Source organism: Phyllostomus discolor, chromosome 6 (assembly GCF_004126475.2).
Source record: "Phyllostomus discolor isolate MPI-MPIP mPhyDis1 chromosome 6, mPhyDis1.pri.v3, whole genome shotgun sequence".
NCBI lineage: Eukaryota > Metazoa > Chordata > Mammalia > Chiroptera > Phyllostomidae > Phyllostomus > Phyllostomus discolor.
The window spans coordinates 116,374,478-116,398,633 of record NC_040908.2 but is presented as its reverse complement, the minus strand read 5'-3'; the positions used below and the strand labels follow the sequence as shown (position 1 = coordinate 116,398,633).

The following is a 24,156-nucleotide window of genomic DNA, read 5'->3' as shown; positions in this document are numbered from 1 at the left end:
AAAAGGCCCCCAAAGCCTTTCTTCTCCATCTTAATGGAAGAAAAGACTTCACCTTTGCCTGCTACCTGAGTCTAAAACACAACAGGTATTTGGCAGAAATCCCCACCCACTCTTTCACTCATGCACAGACACACACAAACACCCTCACACACAGTCACACCCACACACTCTTAGTCCTCTGCTTCCTACACCCATCACACACTTATTCTTCCTCTCACGTAATGACACTGACTTGTCTTATAGTCAAACTCATATAATGTCAAGTATGTTTTATGCTAGAATCACACATGCACATGTATTCCTAAACCCCTACACACTCAACACATACGTCTGCATGCACACACATATTCTCACACACTTACACCCCTGCTGTTATAGGCAAGGCCACAGGGTCACTCACACAGTCTCAGGCAGGAAGGCAGGAATCTTCTCTGTGGCATACACATCTCCTGTGAAGGTGCTTACTCACTCACAAGAGGCTGAAGATCAGGTGCCTGGAGCCAGCTTGCTCAGCTGTGAGGTGGTGTGAGCCCAGGAGAGAAAGGGGGGGTGAAGTCAGGACCCAGTGGCCCTGGAGTCCAGCATGGAGAGTCACAACTGCCATGTCATTCAGACTAGAAGGGGTTCTCCTGTTTAGAGTTCCTGGGACACTAAAAAGCTGCAAACTCACTTGAGAGCCAGGCTGCTGAGTGGTAGGGGGGCCACAGTACCTGGGATGGTGGCTGGAACTGAGTAGGCATCTGTTATGGACTGAATGGACTTCCACCAAAAAAGAGATGTTGAAGTCTGCTTTAGACTGAACATTTGTGTCCCCCAAATTCCTATATTGCAATCTTTACCCCACGCTCCTGTGATGACTGAAATAGAGTCATCACAGATGTAGTTAGTTAAGATGAGGTTAAACTAAAGTAGGATACTCCCCCCTAATTTAATAAGACTGGTATCCTTATAAGAAAACAGCCATGTGAAGGCAGGGACATTACAGGGGCAATGCAGGCAGGGACTGGAGTGATGTAGTCACAAGCCAAGGAATGCCAGTGACTGCCAGCAAATCATCAGAAACCAGGAACAGGCGAGAAAGGATTCCCCTATGCAGGGGTGTCCAACCTTTTGGTGTCTCTGGGCCAAGCGGGAAGAAGAAGAGTTGTCTTGGGCCACACAGTAAATGCATTGTGACACACAGTCACAAACATACCTCATAATGTTGTAAGTAAATTTAAGATTTTGTGTTGAGCCACATTCATACCAATCCTGAGCTGTGTGCAGCCTGCAGGCCGTAGGTTGGACACCTCTGCCCTACGGGATCAGAGGGAATATGGCCCAAAAGGTACCTTGATTTTAGACATCTAGCCTCTAGAACTGTGAAACAAACTGCTGTTGTTTTAAGGCACCCAGTTCATGGTACTGTGCTATAGCAGCCATGGGAAACAAATACAGTACAGACTATTAGGCCCATTCTCCTGCTTGTTCTATCTGAGCCTTAGTCTAGTACTCTGAAACGCTGGTATGTTCATTCATCAGGATGCACTGAGCACCCATTCTAAGTGATACATATTTATAGAAATTCATGCGCTGGGTCTCTATTATACTGAGATAGATAAACCACAGTCTTGCCTAGAGCTACACGGACCTGTGAAAACCTTTCTAGATAAATACAAAATGGACCATGGAAAGAAAAACAATGCCTCTAGTCAAGGGACCAACTTAAACAGGTCTTCGGGTCCTATCCCCTACCCAACCCATTAAACCTGCTGAATCTCGGAAGGGGATGGAGAGGTTAACCATTGCTGCCACTTAAAAGATTCACCCCAGCTTTTGAAGTATAGGTATTGAGTTTCATTAAGACATTGTCATGGTGGAAGGTAAAATTAATCAATAATGGGCGCTCTTTTTCATATTAATTAGCTAACTGTGCAGGAATAAAAAATAGATCCAGCTCACCCCCCTCTCTGGGGATGCCAGATGGACTCACTTTGCTAGAGATAAGACAGCAGTTGCCAGGAGTCACCACACCCTGCCAAGGCCTGGGCTTCTGGGGCCCATGATATTGTTGTGGTCCCCAACACTCCCTGTCTGTTTAGTGGGTCTGGTCCCTGGTCTTTTGGCTTTGGATGAGAGAGAGAAAAGCAGTTCCTGACAGCCAGGCACTGGCCTGGCACTCAGAGCTAGGCAGTGCTTTCTCCTGTTAAAATATAAGTAATTTCACAGGACAACTTCTGACTGGCAGGCACCTCTGTGACCGTAATGGGTCAAGATGAAGGCTAAGCCACTTGTAATCATGTCTGAACTCAGAAAATAACAAGAACATTGTCCGAAGCACAAAATGACCAAATATCCTATCATGGCTAATATGAGTGATTGCTGCCTCTTTTTCAATTACAACTTTAACCTTACTTCATTCTTCCTGCTTTCTATATAAGATTTATTAAGACACCCAGGCACAAAATTACCTCTGCTTCCTGACACTGTCTAATCCAGAACAAAGCTCCACTTCTTCCTTGAACCCATCCCCAAATCACCTAACACAAGGCCAAACCCTGAATACCTCTTCTGACATGCTTTCCAGAGACACCAATGACGTCCCTATGGTGTGTGTTCTCCAACCTCCCTGGGAAGGGGTCAATGAGCCCCACTTTGTTCAACTACAAGTGAGTTCCTGGTAGTCTCTGGCTGGAGCACATTAAAGGACTTTGCTGTTCCCCATCCCTGCAGAGAGGCTGACTTAGGCTACAGGGAGTCTGTGACTTTTCTACACCTGTGTGCCAGATAAAGCTTTCTCCCTTATCTTCTGTATCAAATAGGCATTCTGGACCCACAGCTTCCTCTTTTGCCATTGGGACTCCTGAAAATTGTGTCCCAGTATTGGTAGGAGTGAGTGGCCATTGTGGTAGACATTCTGCTTCCTGTGGTCCTGTCCCCACGCTCCTGAGATGGGGGCCTCGGGAATCACTTTATTCAGTTGCCTAAGGAGGGCTAGGTTTCTCCTGCTGGTTCTCTGACTGCTGGCCACTCAGGGCTGTTCGCAGCACTCACATAACACTGCAGGATAGTGTCTAGGTGTGTGTCTGCCTGCTTTATGTCATGAGCCCCTGGGGCCAGAGACCATGCCTGCCTCGCCTCAGCATTCATGCAGCGTAGCGTTGCTGACAGTTGCTGAATGCAAGCATGCATGTACATGGCACCTGCTCAGTCATTTAGCTTCCTTTCCCCAACCCCAACTCATCAGCACCACTGCAGACCAGTAGTAGCATTGCACCACTGTGGGATCATTTCATTTTCTTTCCTGTGTAAGAGGCATCGTTTCATTTTCTTTCCTTTATTACCATCACTAATGGTGAACTTTATCAAGCAATTTCTTAAAGGTAAAGTTTCTAATCACTTTATAAAAGTTACTGCATCAAAGACAAAGAGAGGACAAAGGCGTATGTAGCTGGGAGGTATACACTGGGTGCTCTGCTAGGGTTACTCTGGAGTGAAACTGGAGGACAGTACGAGAGGCCCATGCAGGAGAGCAGGCCTGAGACTGCCACCTTGGAAAGGCTGGCTCTTGGCCGGCATCTGGGAACTCGTTGGGCACAGGGCCTCACCTGGCATAAAACTTTCCCTAAATGAGTGGAGTGTCTCACGGTGCCTACACTGTGTGTACAAATAATGAGCTTTATGCTAAATACCTGCTTTCCTTCTGAGAATCTGGAATTTCGGCATGTGTTAGGCAGAAGGTGCCTCTGTGCCCAGCCTCCTGATAAAATCTTTGGGCACGAGGTCTCCCTTGAGCTGCCCTGGTGGACAGTCCTTTGCATGAGAACTCTGCTGGAGGGGCCGGGGCATCCCATGTGACCACTAGGAGAGGCCTCTGGGAAGCTGGTACCTGCTTTCCTCCGAACTCTGCCCGCTGCACCTTTTCCCCTTGCTGGTTTGCTGTGTGTCCTTTTGCTCTAATCATAAATCTTACCCTTGAGTCCCACTATACGCTGAGTCCTATGAGTTCTTGCCGTGACTCACTGAGCCTCTGACAACCCTGGCACAGTCTCCAGTGTGAAAATCCATTCAAAGTCAGGGTGTGGGCTCAGGTGCCCTGGACCAGGGAGATGATGTGATAAGTTATGAAACGTTGGCTCCTAAAGGACACTGTGAGCTATTACACAGTCCCTAAATATGAGTAATGGCCCAATACCAGAGGAGACTTTTGAAGAGCTTTTTAAATTTAGCTAGGGAAAAAATGACACACTATTTTCTCCAAATAAAATGCACCTTTTAGCACTACAAACTCTAGTGCTGAAGTAATAAATTATTGAAAGTTGTGAATGCAGGTAGAAAGAAGGGTAACTCCTTCGGGCTTATGTAGTGGTAGGCAGCTAGGTGAGTGAGGGGCCCGGGATGCCTCCCTTCTGATGTGCTAACTTCTGACAGCCCATGTGGCTCCGGTTTGAAGAGCCTTCCTCTGAGTTTTCACATTCCACTTCACACCCATGATGCTCCTTGCTCCTCCTCCTGCCATCCCAGAAAGCAACTGGAATGGCAAACAATTTCCCTTGGCTTATACCACACTTTGAACCTGGTTTGTTCCATAGAATAATTTCCTTGTTGGAGGCACACTCAGGAAAGCACTTTGTTTGGGAGTTGAGGTCCTGCAAAGCAGAGCCTAGCGGACTCACTTAGGAGCCAGGCTGCTGAGCAGTAGTGGGAAGAAAAATCCTCTTCAGTGTTTGGAACATAAAGGGTTTGGCTCTTTATTTGAAGAGAAGCATCCTCCTGGACAGACAGCTTGGGCTGAGATCCTCCTCCCACAGACTGGGAGAGAAACTGGCCTGAGGACAATCGGGCCTGCTGGAGTCTTTTCAGACTTGGCCCTGCTAGCTGTGGACTCATCTTTGGCAGAAAGAGCCAGGCTGACTGGCTGCCAGATGGAGCCATGGACAGCCATGCCCGGTGTGGGACCATGGAGACCCAGGGTGGACCCCCATCTCCACCACTTTCTGGCTGTGTGATCTCAGAGCACATTCAAACAGTGATGAGATTGACGTCTGCCTCACGGGCGGCTGCAAATGTTAAACAAAATGTGAAAACTCCCTGTAATCACAAAGCGCTGTACAAACAGCAGATGCCTATACAGCACCTCCTGTGTGCCAGGCACTATTCTAAGTGCTTTCACTCTCTGAGTTCTTTTAATTTGTGTCACTACACTCTTAGACAGTAGAGTTAGACCCATCTTACAAACCGAGGCACGGGCATATTAAGAAGCATGCCTTGTGTAACACAAGGTATCATAGCTAATAAGTGCAAAGGCATGTGAGTTTCTGGTACTTAGTACTTTTCTTCTTCTTTTGAGGGGATGGGCTGACATATTGGTACCTTTTTAACCCACAGAAGCATTGGCAGGCACATTCATTCAAACAGTTTTGCATTCCTGTTTCCATAAGGCTGGGGTAGGAGCTGTGGACTGCAATAATACAGTGTGAGGTATTAGCTTTGTGATGTCCTGGCTGGGGCCTGTGCTAGTCAGCTGGAGCTGCCATAACAAAACACCACAGACTGGCTGACTGAAACAACAGACATTCACTTTCTCACAGTTCTGGAGAGTGCCAGCATGGTTGGGTTCTGGTGAGGACTCTTCTGGGCCAGCTACAGAGAGATTGCTCTCTCTCCCTTCCTCTTCCTGTAAAGGCACCAATTCCATCATGAAGGTCCACCCTCATTACCTCCCGAAAGCCCCATTCCCAATTACCACCATCACATTAGGGGTTAGAGCTTCAACATAGGAATTTAAGGAGGGATACAATTCTCTCCATAGTGGGGGACCCCAATTTCACCATCCATAAAAATGGGAAAAACAAATCTTAGAGACTGATGTCCTCATCGGAATCAGGAAAGGTATTTGCCACCTCTGACCTCTCTCTGCTTAAACCTTTCCTGTGGATCCTATGACCTTTGAGAGAAAGGTTAAATTCTCAAGCTCTGCTCTCCTCTCTGGCCTCATCTCCCCATAATCCCCACAAGCTCAGCCATAATGAACCCCTTGCGTTTCCTACGCAGTCCACACAGCTGGGAGTTGGATCTGAGGTTTCTGGCAGCTAGTTCACTCCCTTTCTTCACCATCTCTGCTTCTGACCACCAGAAGGAGTTGGGCCTGTCACTTTGGGAAGAGTTTGGGGGAGTGTCTGGTCTCCTCTGAGACCTCTTCCCCAAAGAGGTATTTTGTGGGGTTCGCACTGAGCCTGGCTCCAGAGAGCCTGTGGGTGATCACTGTCACCCTCCCCCTTGGCTTCGCATGCCAAACCCACGTGGACTTCCAGCAGCCCTTCCTCACGCCTCACTGCACACACTTCCCTCCAGCCCCAAGTCAAGGGAAGAAGGGTCATTTCCATATTTCGGTCTGCCTGGGTTAACCAGTGTGAGATTAAATTTGTGATAAGGACCCATGGGTTGGGGGACATCCTAGTTGCATGTGGTGCTCAGGATTCCTCTCCAATTGCCTTTGTGTTAAGTGGCGAGATTCAGCTGGTTATATGAACTGAGAGTACAACGCGTTTGGCCCCTGTATTTTCTTAGGTCAGCCCTGCCTGTTTGGGGGTGCTTTTCCTGCTGTCGTCACAGCTCATAACTAACCTAAGGCTGAGCAGTCACCCCAATGGCCATCGATATAGGAGGACTTGGGGGATGAGAGCAGAAGAGATGGCCAGGGTCTACAAACCAGGGATTCCAGTTCTGTCATTATATAAGCCACGTGACCTTGGCCAAGTCCATCTAAGCCCGTTCAACTGAATCATGAGGCCCTGCCCAGATATCCATCCTTAGTAGGGGGCCCTAAAAATACTATGTCAATGGTTTTGGACAAGACTATGGCAACAGGGATCACAGAAATATCAAGCTGAGGAGATTCTGGAAGGAAAGGCATTAACATTCACAAGGTCTTGCTATATGCCAGGCACCATCTTTTAAACTTTTTTTTTTAAACTGAACTCTACAGTAAGAAACACATTGTATGTGGTGACCTAGTATAGGTACTATATGTAAAGTATAACTAAAGCAAAGATTTACAGAATAATACCGTGTGCTGTGTACCCTATTCTGTTCCTCTTTGTTCTATTCGCTGTTTTAAACGACAGAGCTGAGCTGCAGCACTGACTCCAGGATCAGTTACGATCTGCAGTCTGGGACATGCAGTCCCGAGTCTTCCATGTGCAGTTGCCTTTCGTGCTCACCCCAGCAGTCGGAGGCATGTACTCATTCCCATGTTGCAGAGGAAGAAAGCGAGGAGCCTCAGTGATGTTCAATGGTTTGCACAAAACTGTCCAATTCCTGAGTGGCTGAGCTGGAATTTGGAGTTTGACTCCAAAGTCCATTCTCCTTCAGAGTTATCTTGTTGACTGAGATTGCAGTGACCCCCATTAGGCTCATGGGGAAACTAATGTCCAGCAAAGAGAAGTGACGTGTTCCAGGATACTCTGGGACTGGTAACAGAGCCCCAAACAGGAATCAGATTTATCCCTGGACTCCACACACCCAGCACTGGAATCAGGCTCTTGTGGGTAGGAAGCTATTTTTCCATCATCAGTTATTCTGTTCTTCCCTGAAGTCATCCTGGGTTTGATGAAGTCGAAAGAGGCCCAGGAGTCACTCTCCCTGGACAAGGCTGAGCTCACTGATGGGAAAAAAATGCCTTGCAAATGTCTTCTGGTAGGAAGTTTGACACTGTGCACATCATTGCTTCCACTGGAATTGAAAGTCATGTTGGCTCAAATTAAAAGCAAAACTGGTTTGCTGCACCTCTGTGCGCACACAGCGGGTCCTAACCTAGTTTCAAGAATGCAATCTATCTTTAGTGTAGCCCTGGATCTCCACCTCTCTCTCCTCCCTCCCAGTACAGAAGCCGGGTGCTCTGGTTCTAGTACATACTTGCCCACCAGGGGGAGCAACAGAACTCACCAACGAAGAGTGGATTTGGGACACATTAAAAAAGGGTTATGGGTATTTTACCACACTAACAACAGCAACAAACTCAGCATGTCATCTTCCTTCCTTGAAGTGTTGTTGTGAGCCTGTGCTACATTTGTGAGGTGTCTGGTCTGGTCCTTAATTCATGCTAGCTATTAATATTAGTGTTTTAAAGGGCTGCGGATGACAGTGAGAGGAGCCATCCATTGGGCCCTGAGGGTGCAAAAGCTCATTCCTTCTTCCATTTGTGGCAAGCACCTGGGCTTGAAGGCCAAGCAGGATCCCACTGAGCCACGGGGACTAGAGAGGTGTCCCAGCAGAAGCCGTGTGAAGAGGCACGGTGGGTCTGGGCTCAGACCGTTACTGTGGATTTACTCTGGGCTTTGATCTCAGAGGCAAACTGGAAATTCACTTAGAAAAGGAACACCCAAACAGAATCACAGTTACCCCCAAAGTATCAAGCAGCCGGGGTGTCAACAGGGAAATTATTGGTTAACCTAATTAGGCAGCCAAATTGCTTATTCAAGTCAGGAGATTAGGTGAGCATCTCCAAAGCACAGTGAGAAAGAAGCTCATTACCAAGTGAACTCAATTTATCCTCTACCCTTCCTGGCTTCACGCTCATGAGACTTGGTTTTAAAAATCTATAAGAAGGTCTATCATTAATTCCCTAAGTGGGCACCATCCTGCAGCTCCCCAGCCATTGTACTTCACCTGGAACAGGATGCCAGGCTCCCTTAGCTGGAGTAGGGATTGGATCCCCTTATTTGACTATTTGCTGGCTTTGTGGGCCAGCCGCACTTCCTCCCAGGAATGCACCGATGTCCAATATTTTCAAGGAATTAGAATCTCCCACTAAACAGTGTTATCCATGTAATAAAGGCGGTAAGGCCCCAGGTTCCAAAAAGAACTGGGAAAGGTCCTGTAGAGTCAGAGCACCTACAAATCTGGGAGCCAGAGGAGAACTTAAAGACACTGACTCTCAATTTTTCCCACATTTTAGCCGAGATCCAGAGGACTTAGGTGACTTGCTGATGATTGCATAGCTAGTGAATGGGAGGGCCAGGGCTGAGTCCAGATCTCCCTCACCCCAGTGCCTATTTACTGACTGCCGCACTCTGCAGTGTGTCCTGTAGAAATTGGTTTTTATTGGCTTAATGCATATAATATATATAATCTGAGAGATGATTCTAGCTGTTTCTAAAACATAAACTTTTGTCAGTGTTAGAAAGATCCAGAAAACAAACTGAATCTACAACCTGTTAGAGCTGATCAGGAGCCAGAGACCATACCAGCCTACTCTCGAATTGTGACGTGCTAGAGAAAGGACATTTATGGTTGTGAGGTTAAAGAGAAAAATTCTAGCCAGCAGGTACCTGAGAAGCTTCCATGGAAGAAGTGCTGGTCTCTGGGCTTTGAGGAACAAGAAGGACTTCGGCAGGCCAAGAGGAGGAAGAAAGAGGATTCCATGTGACAAAGGCATGGAAGTGGACAAACATAAGTTTGTCCCATGAGGCTGGAGCATCAGTGTGTGACTGCGACTGTGGGGGCAGGGTGTGCTGCGAGGGAAGGCTGGCAAGTTACAGGGCTTGTCTGCTCTTTGCCAAGAACTTGCTGAGCACCTACCATGTGCCAGCTACTGTTTTAGGTAGTGTGGTTCCAGCATGACCAAGACAGGCAAACCTGCCCACTCAACCATGGGGACTGTGATGATAAACAAATTTAACAACTGAATTATATAGAGTGTTTCAAGATGATCACTGTTATGGAAGAGGGTTGGGGGGTTCCAGGGTGGAAGAGGGGTTGCAGTTCTAAACATGGTGGCCAGGGAGGGCTTCACTGATAGGATGACCTCTGAGGCAGGTGAGGGAGACAGTGCTAAGGACATCTGGAGGAAAAGCAATCTTGGTAGAGGAAGGACAGGCTCAAGAGACCTGGCTCATCTGAAAAACAGCAAGGAGGCCAGTGTGGCCAGAGGAGGGGAGGGGGTCAAAGAGGTGGTGTGGAGTAGGGGTGCCTGCCGGCCATTGACCAGGGGGCCACAGGGTGACAGGACCGTACTAGAAGCTGTACTGAGCTCTAGTGGGCTCTGTCGAGGTAGGGGGCTCCTGCAGAAGTCCAGGAGACAGGCCGGGGGCTCAAGCCAGAAGGGGACATGGAGGCAGTGGGGATCAGATCAGTGCCAGGTGAAGGAATGAGCTGCTTCTTCCCTACTGTGTGTAGGGCCTCGTTAGCAGTGAGGAAGACCTCGATGCTCTCATGTTCTGTGACCGAAATGGGCTCCCAGGTACTCTTAGGGGAGGGGGCACATCCGATCCTTCTCCTCACAGCTTTCTTGGCTCAGCTGCGGAGTTCTTTAGCACTGGTCTATCTCATGTCACATTCCACAGTCCCTCTCACAGTTCATGGCCGTGGCCATGAACCTCACCCCTTGCCCCTTTCTCATACCATCCTCCATCCTGCTGCTGATCACCTTGGTTTCTGACCTTGCCACCAGCGCCCACTCCCAGCCTTGTATTACCTCCCACATGTGACACTTGACACCATCTTTTGTTGTTGTTGTTATAATCTTGGCTTCCCTTGGGCCATAATTCCAGTTCCTCTTTCTGCTCACCTGCCTCAAACTGCCTGGGTGAAGTCTGACCTGGGCCTGCTCTCCACAGCACCACCTCTGCTGGAATTTCATGACCGGGAAGCTGGTCTGGAATGGCCAGTCCTGGCCCGGTTTAACCATTTTTACGGGTACGTGCATTCAGTGGCGTTACATACATTCACATTGCTGTGCAACCTTCACCACTGACTCATCTTCAGAGCCTTTTCATCACCCCAAACTGAAACTCTGCATCCATTAAACATGAACACCCCTTTCCTCCCTCTCGCACCCCTGGGTAACCCCTGGCACAGCTAGAGTTTCAGGCCAGGTGTCCTCACAAGCTCTGGATGAAACTACTGTTCTTTCCCCCTCTGTGACACTGCCTGCAATCCCTCCATTATAGATTGGGTCACAAGGTTGTCATATCACCACCTCCCCGATGTCCATCTAGAGCCCTGTTCTAGAATAATGCATGGTATACTCAGGAGCTAGGTGTAGTTATAGAACAAGTTACAGAATGAATCTACAAAAGAGACACTGTAATCCTGACCCTGTGGGTGGAAATGGAGTTTACAGGGCAACCTTTCCCTTCTGCAAAACATTTATTGAGTGCCAACTGTGTGCATGGATGATGCCAGCTCTTCCTCACTGCCCTCCAGCCTGTGGGCCACACTCAGCAGGAAAGGCCAGAACAGAAGCTGGCTCTGCCTGGCGGTCCTGAAGAGGAAGATTTGTGTTTACATTATCCAGTCAATTCTGTATTTATTTTGGATATTAAGCAGTGACATAAAAGCTGCTGACATTAACCTTCAGGGGCAGAAATTGGCTTTAATGGACCCCATAAAAAGTTATTATTGATGGCAGCTGCATGCAGCATCCCTGTGACCTCAGCAGAAGCCTCCACCGCTATCAATACTGTTGACAATTACTATTGACTAATGCAAGGCCGAGTGTGGGTGGAGGCAGATTCTGGTTCCCATGGCTGGAAGTTTCTGGGGACTGTGCTTTGCATTTGCATCCGGTAAGGAGCTCTGAAAACCTGGTCACACATTTTTGGTGGCCTCAACTAAAGGCCCAACACTCTCGATGATTCCGATGTAGCCAGGCAAAGGGCTCAGGCTACAGGATCAGAGAGACCTGAGTTCCAATTCAAGCTTTGCTGACTTGATGACTCACTGGCTGTGCAATCTCTGGTAGGTCAGATGACCTCTCTGGAGCCTCAGTCTCCCATCTGGGAGGTGGAAACACCATAGTGGTGTCATGAGGATTCATGGCAATCAACCGCATATGTGCAGCAGCTTAACACAAAACAGGCCCTCGGTATGTCTTCCCCCTACTCCTGAAAGATGGCCACACTGTGGTGTGTTGCTTTACATGGCCTGTGGAGTTGAGCTCTGTTCTGAGAGTAAGATCCGAGTTCTCATCACAGAGAAAGGGGCCAGTAGGATGAAGATGAGAGAAAGAGGAGGGCAGGGGAGGAAGACTGACGAGGTCGGGGGACAGGGAGCAGAGAGCAAGAGAAAGAGCCAGAGGGAAGGAGAGCCTGGCTCCAGCTCAACTAGATGAGGCCCATGTGCCCTTCACCTCTCTGAGCCCATCTTCAGCTGTAAATTGAGGAGACAATGGTGTGAGCAAGAGTACTGTCAACCTCATCAATGGATAACAGGGAGTCATTCCTATGGCTCATTTACTGTCAGTGTGAGTCACTGTCATTTGGACTCGAGTAGAACAAAGCTGTTAATGTAACTTCCAACTGGGAGAGAGTGGACAAGCGCATGGGCACCTCGGGGTGTCTGGGTTTGGGGAACCCACTTCTGGAAGGGATGCAGGGGCCGGGGGCTCTTCGTTAGATTCCCGTGCCCACCTCCTCCGCCTGCCCACCTTCCCTGAGTACAGTGAGGCTTAGAGTGTGGCAGCCAGCGTGGAAATGGATAATTGGAGGGAGAGGGGGCGAGGCCAGGGGAAGCAGCAGCCATTTCCCTGTCCCCATTATCAAAGGCTGAGGCTCTTCAGGCTCATTGATTGTGTCATTATCGCCCAACAGAGGCTTAATTCAGCAGTAATTCAGCTCTCAGGGAATATACAATAATGTGGGCGGTGTGCACCTCACTCTGTCATGACTTTATGAAAAAGTGATCATTTGTCACCCTAGCAAGAAGCTGGCTGTAGAGGAAATTCACTATAACTAGGGCTACAAGAGTAAAGATTTTAGAGTTACACAGGCTGGAGCTCAAGTCCCATCTTGCCAGCTGTGTGACCTATGTAGGTTGCTTAACCTTTTGGAGCTGCAGTTTCCTCATTTTGTTCAGGTCGAGGGGAGGGTAATAAAACCTACCTCCAAGGGTTGTAGAGGGAGTAAATGAGACCATATCACTAAAGCAATGAGCACTGTGCTTGCGGTCTGATAATCAGCAACCGGCTATGAGCTGTTCATGCTATTATTATCCTTTTCTTGTTCACCTTATCTCAATGTAAGCACTTAGAATTATAGAACCCTAGATCTGAACAGGACTGCAGATCATTCAGCTCAGTTATACCCAAAAGGTGTTCATTAGAACTTGGACCCAAGCAGATGCCCTGGGAATAGAGAGTTCTATGCTCAGACCAATTTGGGGAGGGGGCTTCTGTCCTTCCTTGGTAATGTATCTGACAGCATGTCCAGTAACATAGTTTAAAATCTCTGAAATGTCCTGCACAATGAAACTGATGTAAATTCCTTTAACCCAGTGTTTCCTACATTATTTGACCGCAGAGTAATACCCCTCCTGCCATCCAAGAACTATTAATATTCTGAGAGCACAGTAAATTCTGATTTCATCTAAATCACTTATTTTATACATGAGGAAACTGAAGTTGGTTCCAAGAAAGGATCCAACTTATCTGGTGCCACATCCCGGGTCAGTGATGGAACAGAAGTGTCCTGTCTCCTAATCAGACATCACTTTGCTACACAGGCCTCACACATCACACTGGTGCTCTGGCTCAGCACGTGGTGACAGCGGGGAGAGGAGGGGCTGCTGGCTGGGATCAGGCCTGGGTGGGAGGGTAGAGGAGGGAGTGCTGATGGCTCCCCACTGCAGGGTGGGGTAGCTTTTCAGGTGCTAGACTCATTGGCTGTCTCTGGGTGCTGGTTTGGGGTCAGGGGAGGCTAACACTGCCAAGCCAGTATCCATGACCTGCCGTCCTCCTTCCCCTCAGACAGGTGCCCAGGCTCCCTAGGAAAACTGCCATGTTATCTGGGAGGGGTAGCAAAATGGACACAGAATTCTGCTGCCCCTGACTCTTTAAGGAGATAGACTTCCCAAATCTGACCAAGACTTTACCTGGTCTTCTGCAAGATCCCTAATCTGGAATTGCATCCTGTGGACGGAACCCAGCTGGATCATCCTTTCTAGAGACTAATCCACCTAAGCCTTCAACTCTGTAGCTAGAGCTGGAAACCAGTAGGGGGCCCTGCTGCCAGGCTTGGCTCTTGCAGTTCTCATTCACATGGCCCTCCCCACATCCCCCCTCCCACCTGTGGGGTCAAGCACCAGCAGACCCCCTCATTGGACTTCTGAGAAGCAGAAGCCTTCCCCCAGGCAGAGGGGCTGCCCCTGGTCTCTGCCACCCTCCCTGAGTCTTCACTGCCAGACACCAGCAGGACCCTCCTCAGTGCAGACCTGGGTTCGCCCAGCTGCCTGAGGCTGGGTGGGGCACAAAGCATGAGAGAAAGGGAGGTCCACCAGCAGCAAACTGCGGGCTGCCGCTAATTCAGAGCCCGTCATGTCTGAGAGTGAGCAGGAAAATTCTGAAACCAGACTCCCTTTCCTCTTCCACAGAAAGGAGGTCTTAGAAGAAGGGGCTAAAGACATGGGAGTAGAATAAGGAGTTCAGAACAGCCAGCACTGCCCCGAATCTGCAGGTAGGGGAAACCTAAAGCAAAGCCTTAGGTTTTAAATCATCCCAACAGGACATTTTTTGTTTTGAACCCTTCCTCTAGCCAACATAAACTAGTGGGTGGGGCAGCATCCGGAGCAGTCGCCCGGGACTGCTGAGCCCCTGCAGGCTGGAGTCTGCATGAGCAGGAATCAGGCAGGATCAGTGAGGCTCCTGCCTTAGCAGACAGGCTGTGGGGGGTGGGTTCCAGCAACCCCTGGCTCCTCTGCTCCCTCATCAGATTAGGGCACGTTGCTACTCTGGAAAGAAAGAACAGAGACCTAATCTCTGTCATGTCATCAGTTGGTGGGTATTTCATCAGACTGTGCAAGAAGCTCTCACTTTTTTTTGACCACCGAGAGCAAAGCAATTTTCACCAACTTCGCCAGAGCCCCACGCCATGGAGCACACAATCCATGTTGTAACTGAAACCCGGTCCCGCACCCCAGTGCCTGGCACAGGCCAAGCGGACCACTCACCGGTCTCAGTGTTCTCATGCTCAGTGTCGGTCAGCGTGAGGTTTGAGTTAGCCCGGCTGGACAGGCAGGAGCTGCGGCCTGACCGTGTGCTCCGGCCCCACAGTCGCACAGGGTGCTCAGGGGACAGCACAGTGTCAGCCTCCACGTCAGCATCAGAGCTGGCCCCCATGGAGTAGCCGCAGTGGGGCAGGCCAATGTCTGTGCGGTACAGGGTCCCATGAGGAGGTGTCACCTCTCCCAGGCCCAGCTCACGTAGGGAGAAGTTGGCTCCTGGGAGGAAAGCAAGGTGAGCTTGGTTAGGGTATTGCAGAGGGGGTGTCCCCACCAGTAGCCTGACCCCTCATCCAAGGGCTCACTGCTGCCCTTTGAGCTCACTGTGCTGTTCCATGCCTCTCCTCTGCCTGGATGCCTCCTTCTGCCCCTTCCCCACCAGCCCAATCCTCCAACCCTCCCAGGAAGGGCCAACTCCGATGGCACCTCCTCTGTGGAGTCTCCTCCAGTTCTACACCCTGTGCAGAAGTCACTGCTTCTTTTTCTGAAAGCCACTGGCCCCAGTCTCCTGGCACAGAATTCAAGGCCTGACTCCTCCACTGATGAAGACCTCACCAGGGGTAGGGACTGTGTCTTCCTCATTCCTAAATCCCTGTGCCCAGAAAAAACAATCGGCTACCTCAAGGGGCCCAGTAAATGTCTGTCAAGTTAAATAGAGGGCCTTGGGTCTCCTCTTCCAGGCAGGGTGGGGACACAGTGCTTGCCAGCACGGAGGTTAAAGTCACGCACTAGTTCCATAGCGCTTGGTCAATTACTGATGCCCAAGCCTTCTCGTACCCAGGGCCCCAACCTCGGCTCTGCCTACATCAGCCCCTTCCCCACAATGCCCCCACCCACCATGATGAGACCACCTCCCATTCTGTCCATGATGCAGTCACTAGAAGGTTAATGTCAGCAGGCTTGGCACAGCAGGGCCCTCTGGGCTGTCCCATGGCCAGTAGGACATTCTGACTGGCCAGGACCAGATGCTAAATATTGTGAATATCACCCCTACATGCCATGGTCCAATCTGTTCTCCTCTTTTACTCTCATTCTAAGTAGGAGAAAACTCCACATTGAAGCCTAAATTCTCTCTGTCTGCTTCCCACCCTTGAAGCACACCACACCTCCTGCATGCCCATTTGCCCCCATCTGCTCTCCTTTCCCCACCCCTGTCCTGTCCACCCCCCACTTCACCACCCCCACCCCATATTCCCGCTGCTCTGGGCCAGCCCTCTCAAGGGAGACCTGTCACACATTATGAAGAATGACTGCTATGTTAAGTGAAAAATCAAATTTATTTGCAATAGACAGCCCTGGCTGCATTGATTTCCGTATGACTTCCCCTGCATACCCTTTTAAGCATCCAGACTCAGTGTCAGTATGAGTGAGCTGAGACATCCCAGGACTGGAGAAATGCAAGGCGAGGGCTGACTCTAAGGGCTCGGTGATTCCATTGAGCCTGCCTCGTGCCTCTGATGTGTGAGTTTAGAAGATTTATTTTACTGAGCATAAGATATCCTCCTGTTTGCTTTAAGTCTTTTTGGCCTCTTTCTTGAGGAGCCCAGGATACATACAGATTGACATCCCACTTCACCCAACATGTAGCTGAGCAATCCTGGGCTGGTGACATCACCTGGGCCTATGTTCCTGTTTTTACAATGGGATGATAATCTCTGACCTGCTACCCTTAGGATTTTTGTGGACCCAGGAAGGTAATGGGAGAGAGGGTATTTTGTAAACAGCAATGCTCATGCCTGCCTATGAGATGAGAATGCTTCTTGTTTATTATTTGCAAAGTTAAGAAGGGGCTCCTTCTGCAGCCTCAGGTTCTAGGGTGGCATCTAGGCCAAGCTGGACCTGCCAGGGCTCACTGAGCTCTATCACTATGGACAGGACAGGGCTGAAGAAAAGCTTTGATACTCTTTTTCCCTTCCCCTCAGTGAGGCCCAGAGATGACAATTAGTAGTAGGCCGCATTCATGAAGCATCTACTCCGTGCCAGGTGCTGTGTCAAGTGCTTTATTTGTAGTCCTCGTTAATTCTGACCCTCCTCCCATTGCCCAAGGGAAGAAGCTGAGAGTAGTAACTGGCAGAGCCTGAATTCAAATCCAGGTCTAATGCCAGCGTGTGAGCTCTTACCCACAAGCTGGGAAAGAGAGGAAGAACCCTCATCTTTCAAGTTTGAGAGGCAGCCTGGCTAACAAGTCAGCTTTCATGTGGATCCAGGCCTGTGTATAGGGGGTGGGAGGGAACCGTAAGCTGTCAGGCTATATGGGGGGGGAGGGGGAGGGTGTGCCCAGTTCTTCTTACCTCTGTGATCTTGGGCAAATGATTCAGCTTGGTGGTGTTGTAAGGATTAAATAACAAAGTCAAAGCAGATATAAATTACACAGCACCATGCCTGGCTAACCCTGTCTGTAGAAGGGGAGTGGACAGGGCAGAATCAGGGAGGGCTGCATGAACATGCAGGAATTGAGGCATCAAAGAAGGCTCAAGGCACTGCAGGCAGAAAAACAGGAAACGCCGAGGCACTAGGGGAGCGAACATGTGTCATGGCAGGTGTGGATATAATGAGCAGTCTGGTGGGTCTGGAGCATGGGTGGTGAGGTGGGGAGGCAGGCAATAAAATCCTCCAAAAAGACAAATGAATTTGGGGAAAGTTCTACTAAGCCAGGTTAAGGAGCTCAGGGTAAGGACAATGGGGAGCCATTTCCAACTTCATTCCAGGTGCAGAGTGGAGACTGGTTGATGGGGGGCAGCCCTGGGCAGAGAGAGTTGTGGTCGACCCTCCCAGGGAAATGATAGTGGCCTGAACTGGAACAGTGGCAGAGGGGGTGGAGAAGAGAGACGAATCTGAAAGGTATTCTGGAGTAGGGTGGACAGACTTCAGTAACTACGGTGTGCAGGAAATGAAGGTGTGGGAGCCAGGACAGTGCCCAAATGACCAAGTTTTTAGCTCTATCTCAGAAATGGCTTCCACCCAAGGTCAGAGCAGTGCTTGACACAAAAAGGTGCTGTTTGTTGAATGAATAAGTGAGCAAATGACAAAACTGATAACTAAGACTTTTTTAGCACTTGGTGGTATCAACTCACCACTGAAACACATCACCTCGTTGATCCTCGTAACAATTCAGTGCACTAGGGAGACCACTCATGCCTACCCAGTGGGTGAGGACTGAGGCTCAGAGGAGAGCCTGAGGCTATCAACTTCAACCCCAGGCCACCTGATGCCACACAGAGCCCAATTTCTAACTGCCTCAGTATCCCTATGGAGTGCGTGACCATGAAAATAAAGGAACTAAGAATGAACTACAGGGCAGGCTTTGACTAGATACTGGTGCTGAAGTAGCAGACTTCATGTTGACGTGGTGCCCATGCACCCGGGCACACCTGCGCCCATACCTGCTCTGTGCTCTGCCCGCAGCCCGCCCTCACCTGTGCGGCAAAACTCCTCGGCCTCCTGAGGCACCATGTCCTTGATGCGGCTGCCGTAAGCGAGGCGGGCATCCTGGTCATAGGCCTTTAGGGTCTCGCTGGAGCTGTAGGACTTCTGCGGGGCCTTGCCCTCCTCGCTGTCCGCGGAGGAGCCGGTGTAGCGGCGCTCGGCGTCGCGGCGTCGGGTCAGCGAGCGGTATGGCTTCCTCTCCTTCACGTCCATGGCCTCCGGCCCACACTCCTCCACATCCACGAACAGAGTCCTCGCCGCACTCAGGGCTGAGTGTTCTGGAGCTGGGGAAACAAACGAAAGGGCATGAGCTTGAGCACCAAGAAGCAAAGACAATAGCCTGGTCCACCTCGGGCCTCGATTCCACCTGCAATGCTGCGGAGAAGGACCTCAGGCTCCGAGGCCACACAGGCAGAGATCCTTGCATCCAGAGCCGCTAGTGACGAATCCTGTCTTTCTGCTCCCTCGCCTTTTCAACAAGAAGATGCCTCAACCTGTCGCTCCAGCGGTGTGTCGAGGAAGCTAAAGAAGGCCACTAGTTTTCCTAATCCCCTAGACAGGAATCACGTGTTTGTTCCCATCACGTCCCAGCTGCTGCAGGGCCTGACATGCAACAGTGACTCCTTAAGAATTTGTAAAATGAATGACTGTATCCATTCATTTTGGGGTAAGCACTTTGCATTCATTATCTCATTAAATCAAATGAGCCAAGGTGTAAACAACCAATCCACACTATCACCGCCAGATAATTAATTACTTGCTTATTGTTTGTTTTCTTCCACTAACACATAAGCTCCATGAGAGCAGGGGCTTCACCTGCTTTGCTCACTCCCAGTCTATTGCACCTCCAGTGAATCCTGCCACGCCCAATACACATTGGGTTACTTAAGTGGCCAACCAAACCCCATCTGACAGTGGAGAAAAACATTCAAGGCCATAAGGCGGTAAGTAACAAAGCCAGAACCTGAACCCAGGTCTGCTTGGCTCCAAAGCCTGAGTTTTTCCTATACTGTTATATCCCCTACTTCTCACTCTCACTACACCTTCCAGTTAGGCTGGAACCTAAGAGTAAGTAACCTTCCCGCTAGGTTGGCTCTGCAGACTGGAGAGAGGACCCCTCACCTCCAGACTCCCATCTCGGAGGTGGCACCACCCGCACCCGGAACAGCCACACAATCTGCCCCACATGGCTGGGTGTTGCCTGGGTGTCTGGTGGGAAGCTTCTAATCCCCCTTTTTCCTCTTTTCCTCACCTTGACCCTTTTGCCCTAGACTGACACCCCATAATTTTAAAGCTGTCAGAGTACCCTCTTTATCCTTCCAAGTGTTTTCCTTTGGCTCTGGGGGAGCCGGAAGGTCAGCCCAGAAGGAAAGTAGAATATCCTGCACAAAGTCTGATGAGAGCGCTTGTGTTCTTGACACATACAACCTACTCAGTTCTTTCTTTCATTGTTCCACTTTTCAGAGCAACATGGGTATACAAAACATTCCGCTGTGTACCTGTCCTTCCAGAGAAACCACAGAGCGAGAAGGGCAGTGTTGGTACAAGGGTCTCAGGGTAGGGGTCAGGCCACTGATAGCCGGGGAAGTGGGCCTGTTCGAGAGGGCAGTGGCCACCCAGTGCTGCCAATGCTGATGGAGGAGTACAGGGTGTCTTGTGATTTTTTAAGACAAGCTAGAAATGTGGACTTAGATGTAAAATGTATAATTTTTAAATGCTATCCATTATTATGTTTTAGAATTTCAAAATACTTTACAGGCCAAACAAAGCATACTGTTTGGGTCATTTTGGTCTGAGGACTAGTGGTTTGCAAGCCCTGCCTTTAATCGTGGACATCTGAGGCATCCCTTCAGCCTGCAGGCGCTCTCTTCCCTCCTCAGGCCCCAGGGGCTCTCTCCTGGGCAGGTCTTGCCTTGGCTCCAGTGCAAACTCTGTCCTCCTCAAAGAGCTCTCTGGACCAACTCACACGGGTGGCAAGTCCTAACCTGAAAAGCTGCCTCACTTTGCTCAGCAAGGGAATGTCTGAGGTCACCACTGGGTGTCTTGGGATTTATCATGGGCCCCAGGTATCTACTGTAGACTTTCCTTTACATGTTCTCCATTATTTTAAAAGAATGCAAACATTTGTGATTTTATTGGTGCCTTGTAATAACCTTGAAGCATATATGACAATGATTTTCATTCCCATTTATACATGGGGCAACAGTGACGGGGAGGCAAACAGCCTCCTGCCCAAGGCTGCACGGTGAGTTAGTGGCAAAGCCAGCATAACTAGACAGGTGACAGTGCCTTAGGGTTGTCATGAGAGCCAATCGACATGGGAGGACCAATTCTCAAAGTAGTCCCGGGAACTAGTGCTGGGACAGGAGCATGACCCCGGATACAGGGAACTCAAATCTTACTGGGGCCCAAGCTGAGAGCTCTGAGCTCTGACCTCCTGGCAGGGAGGGACAAGAGGACGGTGCCCTGAGTGCCCCAGGGGAGGGCACAGGGAAGACCGGTGACGCTACCGCTTTCAAATTCATAATTTAAAAAACATCTCACATTGTGACCTGAACACATTTATGTATGTGAGTGTGTGTTTAAATATATAAAATTGAAATAAGATTCACACCAAGGTTATTGTAGAATGAGCAATGCACTCTAACATTTCCTATTTCATTCTCTATAAATTTCTTTTAAAAGGCTGATTATGACTCCCAAAACTGATGACCCGGTAATAGCTTTTGACCCAAAGCACTGTTCTTGTCTAATTTGGATGAAAATTTACAGTGACTGCTGTCTAGCTCCTTTGACCTCTGGCCTTTCACCTCTGACCCATCCCTGGGTGACAGTGATGGCAATAATAATAAGTGTAAGCACTCAGATAATACTAGACATTATTAATAGTAGTCACTCACAAGTCACAATACTAATAATGGTATTAATAATAGCCAACATAATATTAATAGTAGCTAATACTTACTGAGTACTTACTTTTACTAATACTACGTAGAAACATTTTGATGCCCACTTCAATTCAGTGATATAGGTACTATGTCTGCAAATCACAGGTGAGAAATTGTACGGTGAAGTATCCTGCCCAAGGTTACACAGCTCGTGAGTGGCGGAGCCACAGTTCTGACCCAGGCAGTTGAAATCGGCACGTGGATATAACCACTAGAAAGTGTCGCCTTTACTTGCTGTGCCAGGTGAATCTCCTAAGCTCTGATCAGGGCACTGCCTTGCTTATGCCCTCTCGCAGCCCTGCAGAGCCTTCGGGGTGAGTTCCTGGTTCTCAGTCAAAACGGTGTTCTATGTCCGGCCTATCTCCCTTCCTCCTCACCGAGCCACCTTCTGGACCTTAATTCTGTGATCTCTCCACCTCTGTGAATGTTGTTCCACCATAGGATATCCACCTAACTAGGTGTCTGCCCCTCTCCTGGACGGTGGTTCCAGGAGGGCAGGCCTGGCGTCCACAGAACTCATGAAGTGTCTGTGGGGGAAACGAATGAATACACTTCAGCTCTTCTTACCAGTCAGCCTTAAGTAATATAAAATACTGGTAGTTCCACTGAGGTAAATATGTATGGGGTACACCTAAGATGGAATTAGACGCATTGCTTAGAAGTGTTCTTTGAAAAATTTTCAGCAGCTTGGGTTTGAAGTATATGCCCCCACTTAGCAGCTGTGTGACCTAGGACAGGTTATTTAACCACTCTGTGCTTCAGTTTCCTCATCTGTGAAACAGCACCAACCTCTTGGGGTTGTTCTGAGGATTAAATGAATGAGTACATGTCCCTGAAACATAGGGTCGCTGATACCTATGGGTGCTGAATATGTTAGCCATTATTACCATCAGAAGAAAAACCCCACATTTTATTTTTAAAAAGCACACTTTAGAAGGCTCCAGCTAGGTGTCAGTTATAACTGGCGAAGAAACATATGTTAATAAGGCTGAGACACATTTTAGGCTGTTAAACCGGTGGAGGACGGTCTTCTTATCAGTGTGTGCCTGCTGACTGGAGACGCTGGCTGCAAGGCAAAGACCCAGGAACGGCGAATTGTTAAGCACACAGCCCCACACTCATGTCTTCCCTGTCACACAGCAGAGGCAGGGAAAACACGTGCCTTGCTCCCATTTCCTTTCACCTTTTTCCATTTTAGGCTTATCAAGTAATTCAGTAAATATTTTTTTTTCCCAGTAGATGGGTGGTCGGTCATGGTTTATATGGCCTTTACTAGAGAGAGAAAGAAGGGGGTGGGGTGTGACACGTGGCGGTGGAGAGAAGCTCCTCGAAGCAAGGGTCTGCGGGCAGTGGTGCAGAGACCCCGGCAGGGGCAGGGGAGAGGTGAGGGGAAGGGTGCCCAGCTCAGGCCCTGTGACTCCACCCATGGGCTGGGGGACAGAAACACCAGCACATGTGTGTTGAAACATGCGAGTACCTCCTCACCTGCTGACCAGTGGTTCCCTGAAGCATCTGAATCCACTAGCCTGACTCTTCGTAACTCTTCCCCCACTTCTTCTCACAGCCCGCAGGACAACACGCCACCCCCATATTCCTCTCTCCCAGGCACTTTCTGTTTCTGCCCCACGGAGCTGCTGGCCACATCTCAGACCTCCTCACTCTGAGCCTCTGCATATGTTGTTCACGGGGTTCACCTGAGGGAGCCCCCTGAAGGAGGTGGGGGCAGAAGGGTGTAGGAGAGAGGTGAGAGTGCTGCTTCTCTGCTCTCTCCCTGCTTTGTAGACCTTCGTACACTCCATCTCCCACCAGGGGGCCCCGCTTCCAGGCCTCCAGATCTTACAGGGCTCAGGGAACACCCTTCCCTGCCCTCCCCGTTCCAGGCCCAGGGAGTCCCAGTTTCCTGCAGCAGACAGACCCTGGGTGTCCCACCATCCTGGCTGTCTGCCTTCACCTGCCCACACCTGCATCTCTTTATTTAAGTCTGCTCATTTAAACCATCTGGGGTGAATTCTGTTTCCTGTGGGAATCCTGCCCTGTGATGCCCCGTCACCTCTTACTCTTGGGTTCATTTTCCATAACCTTAGTTATCATCACCATGGAGCTAATGACATCAGCAGCTCTCGCTTACTCAGGGTGCACGACAGGCCAAACATTGGGCGAAGTGCTTTGGGTAGATGTCACCATTGAGTTGTCATCATTCCTAGTTTCTGTACTGGTCCCATTTTACTGATGAAGAACCTAAAGCTTAGAGAAGTTAAACAACTTCCTTAAAACCACACAGGCAGGAACTGAATCAAGAGCTGGATCCATTCATTGCCAAATCTTCCTTCCCACAGGCACCTGCCATGCACAGTGATAGAATGAGCTCCACGTTTGGAGCTCGTCCAGCTCTAGCCACTTTCTGGCTGTGTGGCCCTGGGCAAGTCCCTTACCCCAGGATGCTGTGTTTGTTAGGAGCTTTGTAAACTGCAATGCGCCTTATTCCTATAGACATACAGGATTGGAGGACTATTGCTATAGTGCCATCACAATCATCTTCGCTGCTTTGGTGTTCTTTCCAAACAACAAACCCTACATCTGCTTTAGGCATAGAGGAAATCAAGCAGTTGAGTATGTTCTGGGAAGCCAAGTAGCAAAACACACCTGAAGAACATGCATGACTTGCAGTTCAGTCATTGCAGGCCTCAGGCTAAGCATGAGGGTCTGCTGTGGCTCCAGCTGAGGTTTACAACCAAGACCCAGGGACTGTGGCCCCCATGGGAGGATGCTGGCGGAGACCACAGATGTGCGATGTGTGAGACCCTGG

The 24,156-nt window shown here is 49.5% G+C and overlaps 1 protein-coding gene across 6 annotated transcripts in view; it reads right to left on the bottom strand.

The window, feature by feature from the left end:
• The window catches only part of TENM4 (teneurin transmembrane protein 4), a 736,252-nt gene that overhangs the window by 365,325 nt on the left and 346,771 nt on the right, over positions 1-24,156 (bottom strand). For all 6 annotated transcript variants that reach the window (XM_036028749.1, XM_028514477.2, XM_036028750.1 and 3 more), the window contains 2 exons: positions 18,393-18,686; positions 14,926-15,195 (listed from right to left, as the gene is read on the bottom strand). In XM_036028749.1, coding sequence (XP_035884642.1) covers positions 14,926-15,195; positions 18,393-18,615 — 493 coding nt within the window. In that variant the 5' untranslated portion in view covers positions 18,616-18,686. The remainder of the gene's footprint in view (positions 1-14,925; positions 15,196-18,392; positions 18,687-24,156) is intronic.